The 16,150-nt window shown below is 39.8% G+C and overlaps 1 protein-coding gene across 2 annotated transcripts in view; it reads left to right on the top strand.

Moving 5' to 3' along the window:
• Positions 1-16,150, top strand: part of CFAP61 (cilia and flagella associated protein 61) — a 494,837-nt gene that overhangs the window by 310,021 nt on the left and 168,666 nt on the right. For both annotated transcript variants that reach the window (XM_073628153.1, XM_073628152.1), the window contains exon 21: positions 14,243-14,417. In XM_073628153.1, coding sequence (XP_073484254.1) covers positions 14,243-14,417 — 175 coding nt within the window. The remainder of the gene's footprint in view (positions 1-14,242; positions 14,418-16,150) is intronic.

Below are 16,150 nucleotides of genomic sequence, written 5' to 3'. Positions count from 1 at the left end.
TTTATACAATAGGAAACTTTTGGTTAAGATTTTTTCTATATTAAAAAAATTGATAATTTTACAGCTTCGCTTAAATTGCCATTGTACGGTAATTTTATATATTGCTTTTCTCCAGATGGAATCTTTTTTGTTTTTTTTCACTAGCTCATAGAAATAATACCTTAATAAAATTAGTATTATATTTATTTAACATAAATTATATTAGAAAATATGTGATCTAACAAAAGATAATAAGACTGTGAAAGCAGTTAATTCTTCAATTTACTTGTTGATATAAAGAGTAAGTGTACCTTTATTAAACTAAATAGATCTAGTAAAAATGATGACTGTATACATAGTGTATTTTTACATTTCTGCCAGATTCGCATGTTAAAGCTACTAGTGTGCTAGCAGATTTATATAAACTGAACAAATTCCAATAATCCATGCTCGAACGATACATATCTTGGCAGCTAGAAGGATTTTGGGGGAATTTGCTCTGGGAAGGAAGGGATTTGAAGGGGGGGGGGGAGAAGATGTGTACTAGAGGGGGAATTTTAGGGGTAGAGGCTTTGTGCCAGGAGGGGTGAATTATTTTTTTCTTAGGGGGTGCATTTGAGCTGTGGGGATTTGAGGGATTGGGGGGGGGGGGGGGCAATGATTAGTCCTGAGAGGGGGGTTTCAACAGGAAAGCAGATTTGTATGAGAGGAGTGTGAATTTATGCTTAGGGGGTAGGCATGCAGATTGTGTTTTTATGGGGGGGAAATTTTGCTGACACATTGTGCGCATACATTCTGGTATTTGCGCCACACCGCAGTGTGAGTTCTATGGGCAAAGCAAGCATGGATCATCCAGACAATACTGCAGGAAGTCTACTGTGTAAAAAGAAAACAAAAGTAAAAACAAGCTTTCTACATTAAAATTCTGTTGTATCATCTGTATTAAAATTCTAGAAATATTTATAATCATCTTAGAGCAAGGCTCCCCAGAGGAGCTGCTGCCATTTAATTTCAGGGAGCTGCACCGCAAGCCTCTGTCATGTAAGCAGGCAGCTAGCAGGAAAGAAAAAGACTCTGTCAATCATCCCTGCTAGAGCCACCCCCACAATCTGATGAAGATCGGCACGTGGGATTGAAATAAAGGGGAGAGGGAGACGGTTTAGGTAATGTTGCTAAAGCTGCCTCTTAATTCAATGATAAGAGTTACGTGGGGTAGTTTCCCCAGAGCAGAAAGGAGGAAAAGTGAACGTCATGTGCACAATGGCAATGGCAATGAAGGGTACAGACAGTGGTGTATTTTGGTTTTGTGCTGCCCTAGGCAAGACTAAAATTGGGCATCCCCCCATTTAAATTTGTCCCACCCTTTCCTTCTCAAGTGGCTGTGTGGGGACTCTGGTGGCTGTGTGGGGACTCTGGTGGCTGTGTGGGGACTCTGGTGGCTGTGTGGGGTCTCTGGTGGCTGTGTGGGGTCTCTGGTGGCTATGCGTGTTCTCTGGTGGCTATGCGTGTTCTCTGGTGGCTATGCGTGTTCTCTGGTGGCTATGCGTGGTCTCTGGTGGCTATGTGGGGTCTCTGGTGGCTATGCTGGGTCTCTGGTGGACTGATGAGGAAGCTGCACAGTGAACAGCTGCTGCTTCTTCATCCAACCCTAAAAAATTATTCATCCAAATGCCACATATTAGGAGATTCTCTGCAGTCCTCGTAAGTAGTGTCTCTTCTGCCTGGGGGCGGCGCAGTCCCCCTGAAAAATGCCGCCCAATGCAAACGCCTCGCAGTAGGTATGCCCCTGGGTACAGATGATTGGCTTTATTAGAGTGTCATTATATGTGAAAGTATGGTGTATTACTGGCCTCGGGGATACGCCATACTTTAACATATAATGAAACTAAAAAAAAATTGGAGTTTATTGGCCCTTTTACAATAGATAACTGGGCAGTTTCAGCCTACAAAAAGGCATGTGTTGTCATTCTTTAATAGAAATAAGGGGCTGAGTGTATTTGTTACAGATCAGCGGGTATTTTTTCTGTACTTGCAGGGTTTATTAGCAAGACAACACACCATTGCAGATACTAGCGTGTCATGTCCAATTTTTAGTGTGTTAAGGTGTCCTTTCAGCCCATTTACAAATAATAGGTTGCCTTATTACAGCGTGTTGTACTCAGTACACTGTGGTAGCACATGTGTATTAATGTTATTATTACTTGGGCTCACTAGAAAAAAATTGAATGGGGTTTGGACAGACAGAAATTAGCAAGTTAGCAACATTTTCACATATTAGTGATCGTTAAAAAAATGCATTAAATACAAATGTCATTCAGAACATCAAGCATGTTTGTTGTGACCTTAGGATTAATGGAGATAGCGTTTTAGTTAATTTGTTACATATTATTGATATTCTTTTTTATTTTATATTTTTCTTCATTAGTGGGGGTATTTGGATCTGATCAGTGGAGATCTGATCCAGCCACCCATTCAGCACTGCAGTAGCAGATCTCTCCTAATAGTGTTCTTTTGCTGCCTGCAATCATCCAGCAATAGCCCACTGTAGCTGTGATCTGTTGTCGAGGAGGGGGGCAGAACAGGGGTACTTAAATTTTGGCTTAGCCTCCGAACTAAGAAGTGCTGTAATATTACCTCTGGTGTAAACACAATGCGGAAACACTTTTCCTTGTTGTGTTTACAATGCTGAAAACTGGTAGTTCCAGCACTAAAGCATGTTGACGTTGCTGTCACTCAACCTTCTGCCCACTGTGCCCCAAACCTGATTAGATATTTTGAGCACAGCGAGCTGCCTGTGCCCCCCCCCCCGAGATGTATTTTAGGTACCAGGGCCCTAGTGAACTATTTTTAAAAATTCTGCAGAACTGCTGTATTAGATTATAAGCTCTTCTGAGCAGGCTCCCCTTTATTGTATTGTAACTGTATTGTGTCCCTTTTAAATTGTAAAGCGCTGCGTAAACTGTTGGCACTATATAAATCCTGTATAAGAATAATAAAACCTAATGAAATTGTCACAATGGTTGGTGGCTTCACTGTGTTATCAGGGGTGACAGAGAGCCCACATGCAGGTCATATGTTAAAGCAATACTATGCAAGGTTCACAGGCGAATGGTGTGAGCAGACAGCAGACAACAACACAGAGATGGTTACAATGGATACAAAACAGAGCTCCACTACAGTCCAAATAATGGGAGTGATTCTGAGTAATGTAGACAGAATCAAAGAGGACCCGTTAATCAAGCTTAGGCTGAACGTCAAGCAATCTATTCCCCTATTTAAGAGGCCAGCAGCTTGCAAAGGCTCAAGACTGATTGTTACAATATGTATGCAATACACAAATAGGGCTGCCCATAAATACATAAATAACTATGAGCAGAAACCCCTTAACACTTAATGATGAGAAAATTTACAACAAGCTAATCTCTTTTATATGTTTGAAAAATAAAAAGTCATTTTTTCTCATTTTTTTTTCTTTCAAAGTCTAGATGTGCAGCATTGATTGTGTGATCTCTGCCAAGGAGGGATGGATAGGTGACATTTTGTTTTTAGACTAAATAATGGAATACGACACAACATTTAGACAAGAAAAACACCATTATTAAACATGCTGTATGTTCTATTACTAAAATATTACCAATATATCTTGTGTGACAGTGCAGATTGAATAAACATAGATATGGTTTGCTAGCAACCAAAGTTGCTTAAACAATGTTTTTGATAGCACGTATCTTGCTTATTGACCCATTATGCTTGTTTACAGTAGGCTTTTACAGCCTCCAGACATCTGGACTTTTGTGCAAAAGGAACGGCAAGCATGTTTTTCACATATTATGACACAAATAATTGTGGAGCAACATGTACAGCCACAAAGCTATTTGTGTGCATTAGGGTTGTTTTTTTTTATTTTTTTTTTTACTGCTGCCTTTGTTATGCTGCCACTGAGCTGGCTTAATGCATAACTATGAATGCAAGCGCTGTATCTGCTTCTAACACATTAGATGCCCCAGACGTTGACTTCCCGGTGAAGTAGATGGTTGGTTTTACAACAACATTCATTAACGGGAACCTGAGACAAACATAGCCTTTAGTTCCTACATGTATTCTTTATGTAGGTTTCATTTTAAACAGAGCTTCAGATTGTGAATACTAAAATTGGTCCAGCGCTCTAAACAGAAGCCAAAAAACAAAATTTAAATAAATATCCTTGCATGTGCTTTCCTCATGCGAGTGGTTACAAGTGAATACTAAAATTGGTGCAGCGCTTTAAACAAATACCAAAAAACATAAATAGGAGGTGTACTGCAACTTATGATATTCAATAATTGCACTTTGGTTTTCCATAGGCGCAGAGGATTCTGTTGTATTTAGAGCTTCAGATTGTTTTCAGGTGTTTGTATTTTATACATTTTTCTCATATTTTTTTTTCTAGTTGTATCCCTATGGTAGATTGCTGTTCCCAGTTCAGCAACATAAATAGCTTCATTTTTGTACTGCAAAGGTGACAGCGGAAATATGTTTTAGTGATGCTCAAACCCAATACCCCGCGCTAATAATTAAAATAAATCGCGTGCTGCCACCATAACATAGAAATGTAATCCATATCTCTGCCCACCCCCTCCCCCCTTTTTTGTTGGGCTTTTGTAGGCCCTGGACGAGCAACATAGTCCTTGGCCGACTACTCCCACTTTTTTGCCAGGCCTCTTGCTCAAATCTTCTATTTGGGTTACAGAATTGTTAGGATGCCAGTGGATTGGAAAGCATAAAATTGACTTGATTGCCCTGGTGTTGTCTTTCTGGCATTTCTTGTGAATGTACGATCTCTTTATTACAAACAACTAATTAACTCTAATGCCGTGTACACACGGGCAGACTTTTCGACCGGACTGGTCCGATGGAACGAATCTTTTGGACAATCCGACCGTGTGTGAGCTTCATTGGACCTGCAGCAGACTTTTTCGGTCAAAAATAAGACGGACTTTAGATTTGGAACATGTTTCAAATCTTTCCGACAGACTCGAATCCGGTCAAAAAATCCGCTCGTCTGTATGCTAGTCCGACGGACTAAAACTGACGCTAGGGCAGCTATTGGCTACTGGCTATCAACTTCCTTATTTTAGTCCGGTCGTACGTCATCACGTACCGATCTGTCGGACTTTGGTGTGATCGTGTGTAGGCAAGTCCATTCGTTAGAAAGTCCGTCGAAAGTCCGTCATAACTCCGTTGAAAGTCCGTCAGGGACAGTCAGACCTTTGATCCCGAAAAGTCTGCCCGTGTGTACAGGGCATTATAAATGGATTTTCCACAACTTTTGCTCTATCCATGTTATACTATGTTATTAGGCCATTGCCATCCTAGCCCTACATTTAGGGAAGAATATCTGTACTCTGTGTATTAATACCTTATGTTTCTTCTTCAATTATATACTGCTTCTATTTCTCTTTTTATTGCAAAATTCAATACATTTCAGTAAAAGAAAATCTTAATCATAGCCATAAAAGAGTAAAATAACATTCACCCCTAGGTAGCTGTTCTATATCCAAAAATTTGACTTAATTTCCCAAGCACTAATCAACCAGTGCTAAATGGGTAAGCTCATAAATAATGTCCCGTGCATTAATCCAAAGCAAGCTTCAAGTGTTCCAATCCAAAAAACAGTCTTGGCCTTCAGATCACTTTCATCACTGTGCTCCAAGTGATTTCCATTCCCCATAAGACACCGCACTCACTGACTGCATCAGCCTCTGATTTTACTGATCGGCAACAAAAGCTCTCATCAGAATCCTTCAGACTGGCTCCACCTTCAGTACACCTCCATCAGCTCCACACAAAGACGTGCTGTCACGGCTGTGGCAGGAAATGCTAGAGAGAGCTTTCTCAGCATAATAAAGCATGGAGACATTGATGGATGGGAATGCTTACATGACTACACTGGCTTAAACCTACTATGAATCCTTTGGCAGTACATCTTTGACTGTGTGGGGCTGATGCAGGTGTACTGAAGGTGGAGCCAGTCTGAAAGATTCTGATGAGAGCTTCTGTTGTCGATCAGTAAAATCAGAGGTGGCTGCAATCGGTGAGTGCGGTGTCCTATGGGGAGTGGAAATCACTTGGAGCACAGTGGTGAAGGTGATCTGAGGACCAATACTGGATTTTAAATTGGAACACTTGAAGCTTGCTTTGGATTAATGCATGGGACATTATTTAAAAACGTTTAATATATTTTCAGAGTAGTGGTTTTTGGATAGCGAAGTGCTACTTAGGGGTGAATCAGAGGCGTATCCAGAGCCTAGTCTCGGTAAGGGCACTGCCAGGAAATAAGGTTTTTTGCGGGCAATTTATCGGGGCAATGGCTGGTGTTGGCGCTTCAATCATCACGGCACCATAGTTGATATGGTGTCAGGATGATTGAAGCGCACTATTTCTATAATTACATTGTAATATAAAATGAAATAGTTCAACTTGCCATAATGCAGAATCAGTGGGAGCCCAGAGTGTGTCACTTGCCACAATACCTGTCACCAGATGCAGTGTGTCACTTGCCATGTTACTTGCCACCAGATGCGGATTGTCACTTGCCATGTCACCTGCCTTCAGATGCTGATTGTCACTGGCCATGTCACTTGTCTACCACAAGATGTGGATTGTCACTTGCCATGTCATTTGCCTGCCTCAATGTGCAGATTGTCACTTGCCACGTCACTTGCCTGCTACAAGATGTGGATTGTCACTTGCCACGTCACTTGCCTGCTACAAGATGTGGATTGTCACTTGCCATATAACTTGTCTGCCACAAGTTGTGGATTGTCACTTGCCATGTCACTTGCCTGCTACAAGATGCGGATTGTCACTTGCCATGTCACCTGCCACAAGTTGCGGATTGTCACTTGCCATGTCACTTGCCTGCCACAAGATGTGGATTGTCACTTGCCATGTCACTTGCCTGCCACAAGATGCAGATTGTCACTTGCTATGTCACTTGCCTGCCACAAGATGCGGATTGTCTGCCTGCCACAAGGTGCAGATTGTCACTTGCTGTGTCCCAGAGTAAAGGCAGGCAGCAGAGAGATGAAGTAATCTCTCTGCTGCCCGCGGCTGCATAGTGAGGGTGGAACTGCTGTGATGCAGGGCAGGTGGTAAGAGATGATGTCATCTCTCTGTTTGCATGCCCGCCCGCTCTCTGTCCTGCCTTCCCACTCACCCATCGGCCCGCTCACTGGCATGACTACGTGCTCTGCTCACCCGTCAGCCCGCTCACTATTTTTTTCAGGGGGGGGGGCAATTTCCCTCTTGCCCCCCCCCCCCTGGAGCCGCCCTTGGGGTGAATAATATTATACTCTTTTATGGTTATGTTCGCAATGCTGTCAAATATGATTTGGAAGACCCATTACCAAAGTCTTACTACTTAGTAACAACTACGCTTATTTAGCAGTGCCAGATGTAAATGCACGGTTCTCTTCACAAATTGATATACCCCTTCAATCTCATCCTAACACTCTGCCCATTCACTTCTGAGCATTTTGTAACTTGAAGATCCAAAATAATGCACCTCCAGAATATCATGGTTTTCAACTGTGCCTGTTCACAACTGAGCATAGTGCTTTGAAGGTTGTAGCTCAAAAAAGGCTTCAAGTGATTTTAGCCCCAATGGGGCTACGCCTTCAAGGAGAGCACCTGAAAAATACGCTAACACATGCAAAAGAGCATGCAAAACTGCACAGTTTGCATTTTTCCCCATACTAACTAGCTTTTCATTGTCTAACAATAACTTTAAAAATGCCTAAGACACCAGAGAAAATTGTGCAAAAGCTCCTGTACAAATGCCAAAAAATAAAGCCTGGAAAATGACCAAAGATGCTCATCTCAAGTGTGAATGCAGTGTAAGGGCTTATTTACATTTGCATTAGCCTTTGCTGGGATGGGTGGGGGGTTGTTGTAAAAACATGGCTCAACTGCCTGTTTTTACTGCCCCCCAACAGCAAGTGTAAACTAGGCCTTAGGCTGGCAATACATCGGCCGAGATTCGAACCATTAATGGGCAGACTAAATGAACCAAGTTGATCGATCAATCAACTTTGGTACAACCAGCCTGCCAGATTCGCTTCTGATTATCGCACGTGGCTGCTATAGCCTCTAGCGATAATCACCGTCTTCTTCCAGCGGAGACGGCTTCCCCAGCCCAACACCCCGCCGGTAGAAGACAATATCTTGGCAGGAGAGATTCCCCTATCAGTGCTGTCCGTACTGATAGGGAGAATTGTGCGTATTTCTTTTCTGCAACCCGTGGCTGCAGGAAAGAAATTTGCACCGTCTATAGCCAGCCTTAAGCCTTATACACACGATCGGATTTTCCGATGGAAATTGTGTGATGACAGGCTGTTGGTGGAAAATCTGACCGTTTGTATTCTCCATCAGACAACTTTCCGTGGACAAATGTTGGATGGAAGGTTTATAAATTTTCCACGGACAAACGGTCTGTTGTGGGATTTTCCGAGCATGTGTACACAAATCCGTTGGACAAAAGTCCAAAGTACAAACACGCATGCTCGGAAGCAAGGATGAGCCGAAAGCGGCCGGTCTTGTAAAACTAGCGTTCATAATGGAGAATTCACATTCGTGACGCGCCAAATTATGAAATCTCGAAATGCAGCGCACATTCTCTTCTTCTTTAATGGGATAATAATGAAGCTGCTTTGCTGGTGATACTGACGGAGTTCTGCCAAACGTATTTAAAAAGGCTTTTTTTTTCTAGTGATATCAATAATATTTTTTTATTTTTTTGGTCAAGTTACCACAACACCATTATCCCGTAGTTTTTTATATCAAAGATAAAACTATGTTGGTGTCCCTTGTTAATTTTACATTGTATTTTTTAAAATGTAACTGCCTATTCCTAAACTGTCATTTGAAGTAAAACACATAGCCAAGTATTATTCTACACATTTTTTTTATTGTGCATTAAAAAAAGAAAACAAAGAAAATTAGACATGCTATCTGCCAATAGAACTTAACCAAAAAAGTGCATTCTATGCATCCAAAAATATAGAAAATATTCCAAATCAAATCATTATTCAACCAAAAAATAAAAGCCTCATGCATGTGTCCTGCTTCTTAATATAGGGGGTCAACAATGCCAAGAGTTAGTGAAAGCAGGGGTCCGTCATCCGGAGATAATTCCGAAAATCATCTGGATTATTCTCCTGGAGCTCCCGCACCAACGACATATGACATAATTGGTTAATTAATAAAGCAACAAATTTTTGGTCCAATAAATTCTCCTCCTCCTGTTCCTGGACTGGACTTGGTTCAAAGCAATAACTTCAAGGCTAATAATAAATAACAGGTTATTTACTTCGATTCCGCAACATGGCTGGTTGACCAACGGCCATTGACAAACGAACTGAAAAGCGTGAATAAACACTCACCAAACGTCTACTAACACGAAATTAGCAGAAGGAGCCCAAAGGGTGGCACCTGATAATTGAACTTCCTCTTTATCGGCTCGTAGTACATCTAGTATGTCACTATGTTCGTGTTGGCCGACAATTCCTTGCCGTTTGTATGCAAGACAAGTTCCTGGCCAACGCCCTTCGAATAAAAGTGTGAGGTTTTGTCTGCAGAAAATCCAATCGTGTATACAAGGCTTTAGAGTATCTGCGCGCAGTCAGGACACCTGCCTCTCCTAAACTGCCCAAAAACACACCAAGGAATGCTTAGTATTACTAATCCAGATGAAGGATTGATAACATATTCTGTTAAAGAAAAACTCCACTTTTATGAAAAATAATATAATATTATTTTGATATTCTGCAGCCAGCTAAAACTCCACAAAAAAACAAAAAATTCTCCCTTGCAACCATGACAACAGCGCTCTATATACAGAACTGTCCAGGCATGGCATCCCCTGCTCATTTGATTAGCTCACTGCTTTTTACAAATATCTGTACAAACCTCTTTGTCTAATTACATATAACCCCTAGAATATGAGTCTTCTCGTTGGTGAAATATTTTCAAAGACTCTCCCATGCATTAAAGAATTCCAACATTGCAGATTTTTTTGTTTTGTGACTAAAATTAGATCAGGTGATTGTTGTAAAAAGAGAAACTCTCACATCTAGTATTATGTTTAATTAGGGGCATAGGAAAGCCTTTGTCAGTATCTCAATTAAAAATGCAAATCGGAATCTACAGCAAAAAAACTTGAAATGTATGCAGTTCACTTGAATGGAATTTATATATAAATGTTAAACTTCTATTTAAGTGTAGCTATGTAATTCATATTTATCTGTAATAGAAGGGATGGCTTGGCAAGCTCTGATTTTTCAGGGCTTTCACTATAGACTGGAGTACACAATTAAACTATAATATTCAGAATTTTAGATTAATCAAACCTCTTCCGTTTTTTTTTTTTAATCAAGGTAGAAGTTTATTAAAGGTATAGAGCGTGACAAATATTCATCAAGCCTATCAAAACGTCATACAATGATTATTGTGCAACAGAGCTGGAGACCCTCATCTCAGGTTAAAATAAAATGGAGAGACAGATAGTAACAAATAACATACCTTAAGGCAACAATTTGTTGGAGACATAAGATCATAAGTGTACTCCAAAATGTCATCATTTAACTAGATAGGACTAGTCCTTCAGTGTATATCAATCGTTAGGCAAAAGTACAACCGTAAGGAAGTTCTAGGCCAGCAAGCACAATCAACTATTTGAACCATATCACAATAATTGAACCTACATTTGTAATAATCAATCTAGGGTGAGCTGTGGAGAGTCTTAACCAGGGACATCAAGCCAACACTTACATATGGACAAAAATTTCTTTGATGAATTTCTATGCTGATAGGGGTTCTTTTCCCTAGTAAGAATGTAATTTACCTGCTCAATTCATTATGTACGGCTTGGAGAGAAAGGGGAGAGCCAGAAAAGTGCAATAAGTTTCCTCGCCAAATGAGATGAGTAATAGCTATGTAAGTAGGCAGGGTGTATTTTTCAGCATCTAATGCCCCCAGGAGACAAATCAGTGCATCTATAGGGAGTCCTACATCATATGTCTGGCTAATTATAGTAAAACCTCCTCTATGGTCATGATTTTACTTTGTTTCTAAGGGCTCAACTGACCCTGTCCACCAACCAGCCCCCTATCCATTGAGAGCACCCTTTTTTGCTACTGAGGTGCTTTCATTGGATAGAGAAAGGTGAAGAGGCTTACTAATGTAAAACTAGGCCTTTTTGTTTTTTTTGGTTCCTTTTCTTTGGTGAGTCTTTTAAAAAATGTAAACGAGCTGACAGGTTCACTTTAAAAAGGTCTTTTAGTACTTATACACTCACCTATACACTTTTAGAGGGGGCTGGTGTACTCAAATTGGAAGTTGTATGTATTCCATATATGTAATGGCTGATCAAAATTGTAGTTACAGTAGTTTGATATACCACTCAGAACACAGTTGTTCTTTTTATTGGCACATTGTAGTTGCTGTCATTGAATGATCAAAGTAAAAGCTGGCACGTGATTTAGAAAAGCATCAATCTTATGTGAGAAAAGCCTATGTGGACTGAGCTGTTCAAGAATTTTGGGGTGAAGAAGGGGTTTCATGTATTTAGAGAAAGTAGAAAACCCATTTGAGGCCCATTGGCCATAAGGCTTCCCAGGTCTGGATTAAATCAAATATGATTACACATTTTTTATATATATTTACTTATTACTTGAAAGTCAAGGCTTTTAGATTTGGTTTTACTACTTATATATATTAGACCTAAATGAGCCACTGTGGTCTTTTAATAAATGTTTTAATTGGTGTTTGGCAGGATTGGGGGCTCATAGTGTATTCATTGTTTGCTTTTTTTTTAAAGTTTTAAATATCTGTAGAGGAAACATGATTGAGTGAGGAAATAAACAGTTGTTGTTCTGTTGATCACAGCTATGATCATTCACACTTTATTTCATTTTATTTATATTTTGTTTTCCTAAATATATTTTTCTTTTTACTTTTGATTATAGAGTATGTCTGCATAATGTTAATTAGCTATGTTGGCACTTTGGTCTCTGATTTTGTTTTTTTTCAGCAATAATAATTAATCCTGTTGTACTTTACTGTTATAAACTGATTTATATATTTCCCAGAACAGCCACAGTGTTGTGTCCCGATCTGCAAATTTAAAGCATGTCTAAAGCCAAATATTTTTTTACTATTTCTATCTAATTGGGGAGATTTCCCTTCATGTCCTATTCTGTAGGCCCAACAGTAAGTAAAATAAATTTATCCAGAGATTGTAACTATGTTCAGCATGCTCCAGAGGGTACCTGGTAAAAAATGTCTTTAGGACCACTTTAAAGCAGAGCTTCACCCAAAAGGGAATTTCCACTTCCTCCTTCCCTCTCTTCTGCCACATTTGGCAGAACATTTTTCAGGGTGAGGTGCGAGTTCCTAGTTTAAACAGGTACCCACTCCCCCTTTTGGTTCGAATCGCCTAGGTGAAAGTTCTCCTCTCCCCCTCCATCCCGCCCTGCAGTCTTCTGTGACACGTCACAGGTCCCAGAAGACCGCGAGACCATTCACAAAGTGCAGCGCAGCTCGCTGATGAGCAGCAGGTAGCCAGCTGGGAAACCACAAGCAGCACAGCCGGATGCCCACAGTTAAAATTCCTGTCGCCAGGAACCTGAAGGCTAGTTAAGAACTAGCTTGGGTGAGGATGGTGCTGGATCCCTGGACAGGTTAGTGTCCTGTTATTAAAAGTCAGCAACTACAGAACTTGTAGCTGCTTACTTTTAATGTTTTTTTTTTTTCCTGGAGAACCGCTTTAAGTAGGAGTGTTGGGAAGAAGTTAGGTTCATGGTACTATTTTTTTCACCATTTTTATTTTTGCCTCCAACATTTGGTGTCAGTCCTTTAAAAGGAAAAATGGAATGGAATGTGTGTAGTGAATTAGAGGATAGGGAATACATATTGTAATTGCACTGTAATTCTGTTCAGTCATTTGAAACAAAAATGCACCACTTCTAGATTTCAGGAACATTGGACCTTGGGTAACTTTTTGAGTTTGAGGTCACCTGATATTTGTAATTTGAAAGGATTTAGAAATAGATAAAGCTTTGAAAAAGCAAACATAAAGTCAGCACAGAAACACAGAAAGTTTGAACTAATGCCGTGTACACACGATCAGAATTTCCGTCAGAAAAACCTTGAATAGTTTTTCCGACGGAATTCCGCTCAAGCTTGCCTTGCATACACACGGTCACACAAACGTTCTCTGAACTTTCGAGAACGAGGTGACGTACAACACTACGACAAGTCAAGGAAATGAAGTTCATTGCTTCCGAGCATGCGTCTAATTGTTTCCGAGCATGTGTAGGAATTTTGTGCGTCAATTGCTACAGACGATCGGAATTTCCGATAGGAACTTTTTCTATCGGAAAAATAGAGAACCTGCTCTCAATCTTTTGCTGGCAGAAATTCCGCCAGCAAAAGTCTGATGGAGCATACACACGGTCGGAATTTCTGACCAAAAGCTCACATCGGACTTTTGCTGGCGGAATTTCCGATCCTGTGTACAGGGCATAAGTGGCACTTAAGGTCTGACAATTGCTGACATCTTAACTTTTATCTCACATTGCTGGTAACTGTACCACATAAACCTTCATTTTTGTACATTTCTCTAAAAGTTAAACTCCAGTTAGCTTACAAAAAGTACATGTAGATCTCTCCACCATGCCCTTTTGTATTAAGGATCTAAATCCCATTTCATGTAGAGGGATGCAATAGGGAGGAATACTTATGTTATTCCGTGATCAATCTGGTACTCCGGCAGACGGTGTTCTTCTTCGCTCCAGTCCCAGAATATTGGTGGGTCTTCAACATCATCATGTACAATGCAGAAACAGTGATGGCTCCTAGTCCTGCATTGTACGTGATGATGTCAGTAAGGAGGCGGTCACATGACTCGAGATGCATAGTGGTTTTGTTGGATCAGTTTTCAATACTGGAACCAATGTGGAGGAAGCCTACAGGATCGAGGAAAAGGGTAAGTAATTCCCTGTAATACATTCCCTCTAGACTAAGCAAGCATTTGATCCTTATGGGGCTGCCTTTTTGATAGTGTGAGCATATTTTTTTCCCAACATACACTGTACATACAGCTAGCTGGCAGGTTGGCAACTGGGGACCTTTCTACTCAAGTCAAGTTCTTTTTACTGTATATAAAATTTATTGGGGAAAAAATGTATTACAGCTCAGAATTTTGTACTATCCTTTTTCCTAGATACCTTGTCCTAGTGGAGCAGATATAAACAAGCTATTGACAAACCACGAATCGCCTGATTGCTCCAAACAAAGGTACACAGGCAAAATTCCATCAAACCTTTTTACTCCACAAGATGAGGAGGACTGTTTTAAGGCATTAAATTGGTTGAAAGACAATGTACTCAAGCAAGATGGTAAGAAAAACACTCCAGTATCTCATTTTTGCTTGCAAAACTGCATTTCCGATGAATACCATTCTTCTCTTCCTCAGCATATAATTAGTGTCTAATTAACCACTGCAAAATGTTGTATTTGCCATGTCTTGTTTTCTTACTTCATTGAAAGCATGTTGATTTTTTTTTTTTTTAAGGGGGGGGGGGATAATAATAATCAGCATATGTACCAGAAAAAAAAAAGCCCAGATGTAGTTTAATTATATATAATTACTATAAAACAAGAATTGAAAGTTCTGAAAGCAATGTATGGCTAAAATCATTAGCTAACTAATTAAAGAATAAGTTAATTAACAAGTACGCTTTGCAATTATGTGAAAAAAATATGTATCATTATGAACTGTAAAAAGCTGTGCAGAGCGAAAGGATACGTAATTTAAAAATAATTTCCAAAGTATTTAAAATCATTTTTATAATGTCTTTTTTGGCTGGGAGTCATTTACACTAATAAAGGGACAAATAGTAAATGTGAGTCATTTAGGATTCATTGTTTATCTAAATTGCCCTTGAAGCTACTCTGGCTTGCGCAATCACCTGCTTCCTTATGATTCGCATCCTTTTAGGGGAACTGAATTTTTAAATAACTGTTCTATTTAAAGGGAAATGAGGAGGATAGAACTATGGGAACTGCCATTGCTGATTTGCTGTTAAAAGTGCAGACTGTATAGTTCTATTGCTTGTATGCTTAGGGGCTTATTTATGAAGTAGTCACCAAAAGTTCAGGTGCCTATGCTTTAAATGACAGTAATTGGTTCACCACTGGTGAATGTTTCATGAAAGTCACATTCACTGCTTTATAATTATGTCCCTTGGAGTATATCTGAAGGCAAACTTTAGTTTTAGATAAAAATGGTAAGGGGTTGGAATTTTGAAATTGAGGAATACGTCCCTAAACACATAGTGGTTTATTTACTAAAGCTAGAGAGGGCAGAATTATTCACAATTCTGCAGAGAAACCAAGTAGCTTCCAGGTTTTATTGCTAAAGCTTAAATAAACAAGCTGAGGTTTGAAGCTGATTGGTTTCTCTGTAGAATTGTGACTATTTGCCCTCTCTAGCCTTAGTAAATAAACCCCATATGGTCCTAAACACAAGCATTGCTTGGAACAGTGTCCAGGTGTGTACAGTTCCTGCATATTTCAGCTTGCCATTGATGTTGTCAGGCTGCTGGCAGGGGGCTGTACATTGAACCTGTACCTCCATTGTGCCCAAAAATGCCAAACCGCTCATATTCATGAGCCCTTCATTACTTTTTTGTTTAACCTGTTGTTCTTCTTACCTAGCTCTAGTTATCACCTTCCACTCCCATCTCCTCTTAGAAAATATTTGCTGACTTTTCTTTAACATTTTGTTAAACTGTTCCTACAAATTATTTTGTGTATTCATTTTGTTTGGATTTTTTCTGATTTGCATGATTTTGTTGTAGCAAAAACATCAACGCATACGTAAAATTTAAAAAAAAAAAAGGCTTAACTGTATGTGTAAATAAATGTTCGTACAATAATAAACGAGTCATAGAATCTACCGGTAATTAGAACTTTGTATGTATAGGAGCAGGAGTGTTAGAATGTAAGCTCCCGTGGAGCAAAGGCTGATGTAAATGGGTTAGTGTTCTCTGTATAGCACTGTGGAATATGCAAGTACTAAATAATGAATTCAAATAGTAAATCTGCCTGTAAAAGACACTGGGATGTA

Source organism: Aquarana catesbeiana, linkage group LG04 (genome assembly GCF_042186555.1).
Source record: "Aquarana catesbeiana isolate 2022-GZ linkage group LG04, ASM4218655v1, whole genome shotgun sequence".
Lineage (NCBI taxonomy): Eukaryota > Metazoa > Chordata > Amphibia > Anura > Ranidae > Aquarana > Aquarana catesbeiana.
This window is presented reverse-complemented; position numbering and strand designations above follow the sequence as displayed.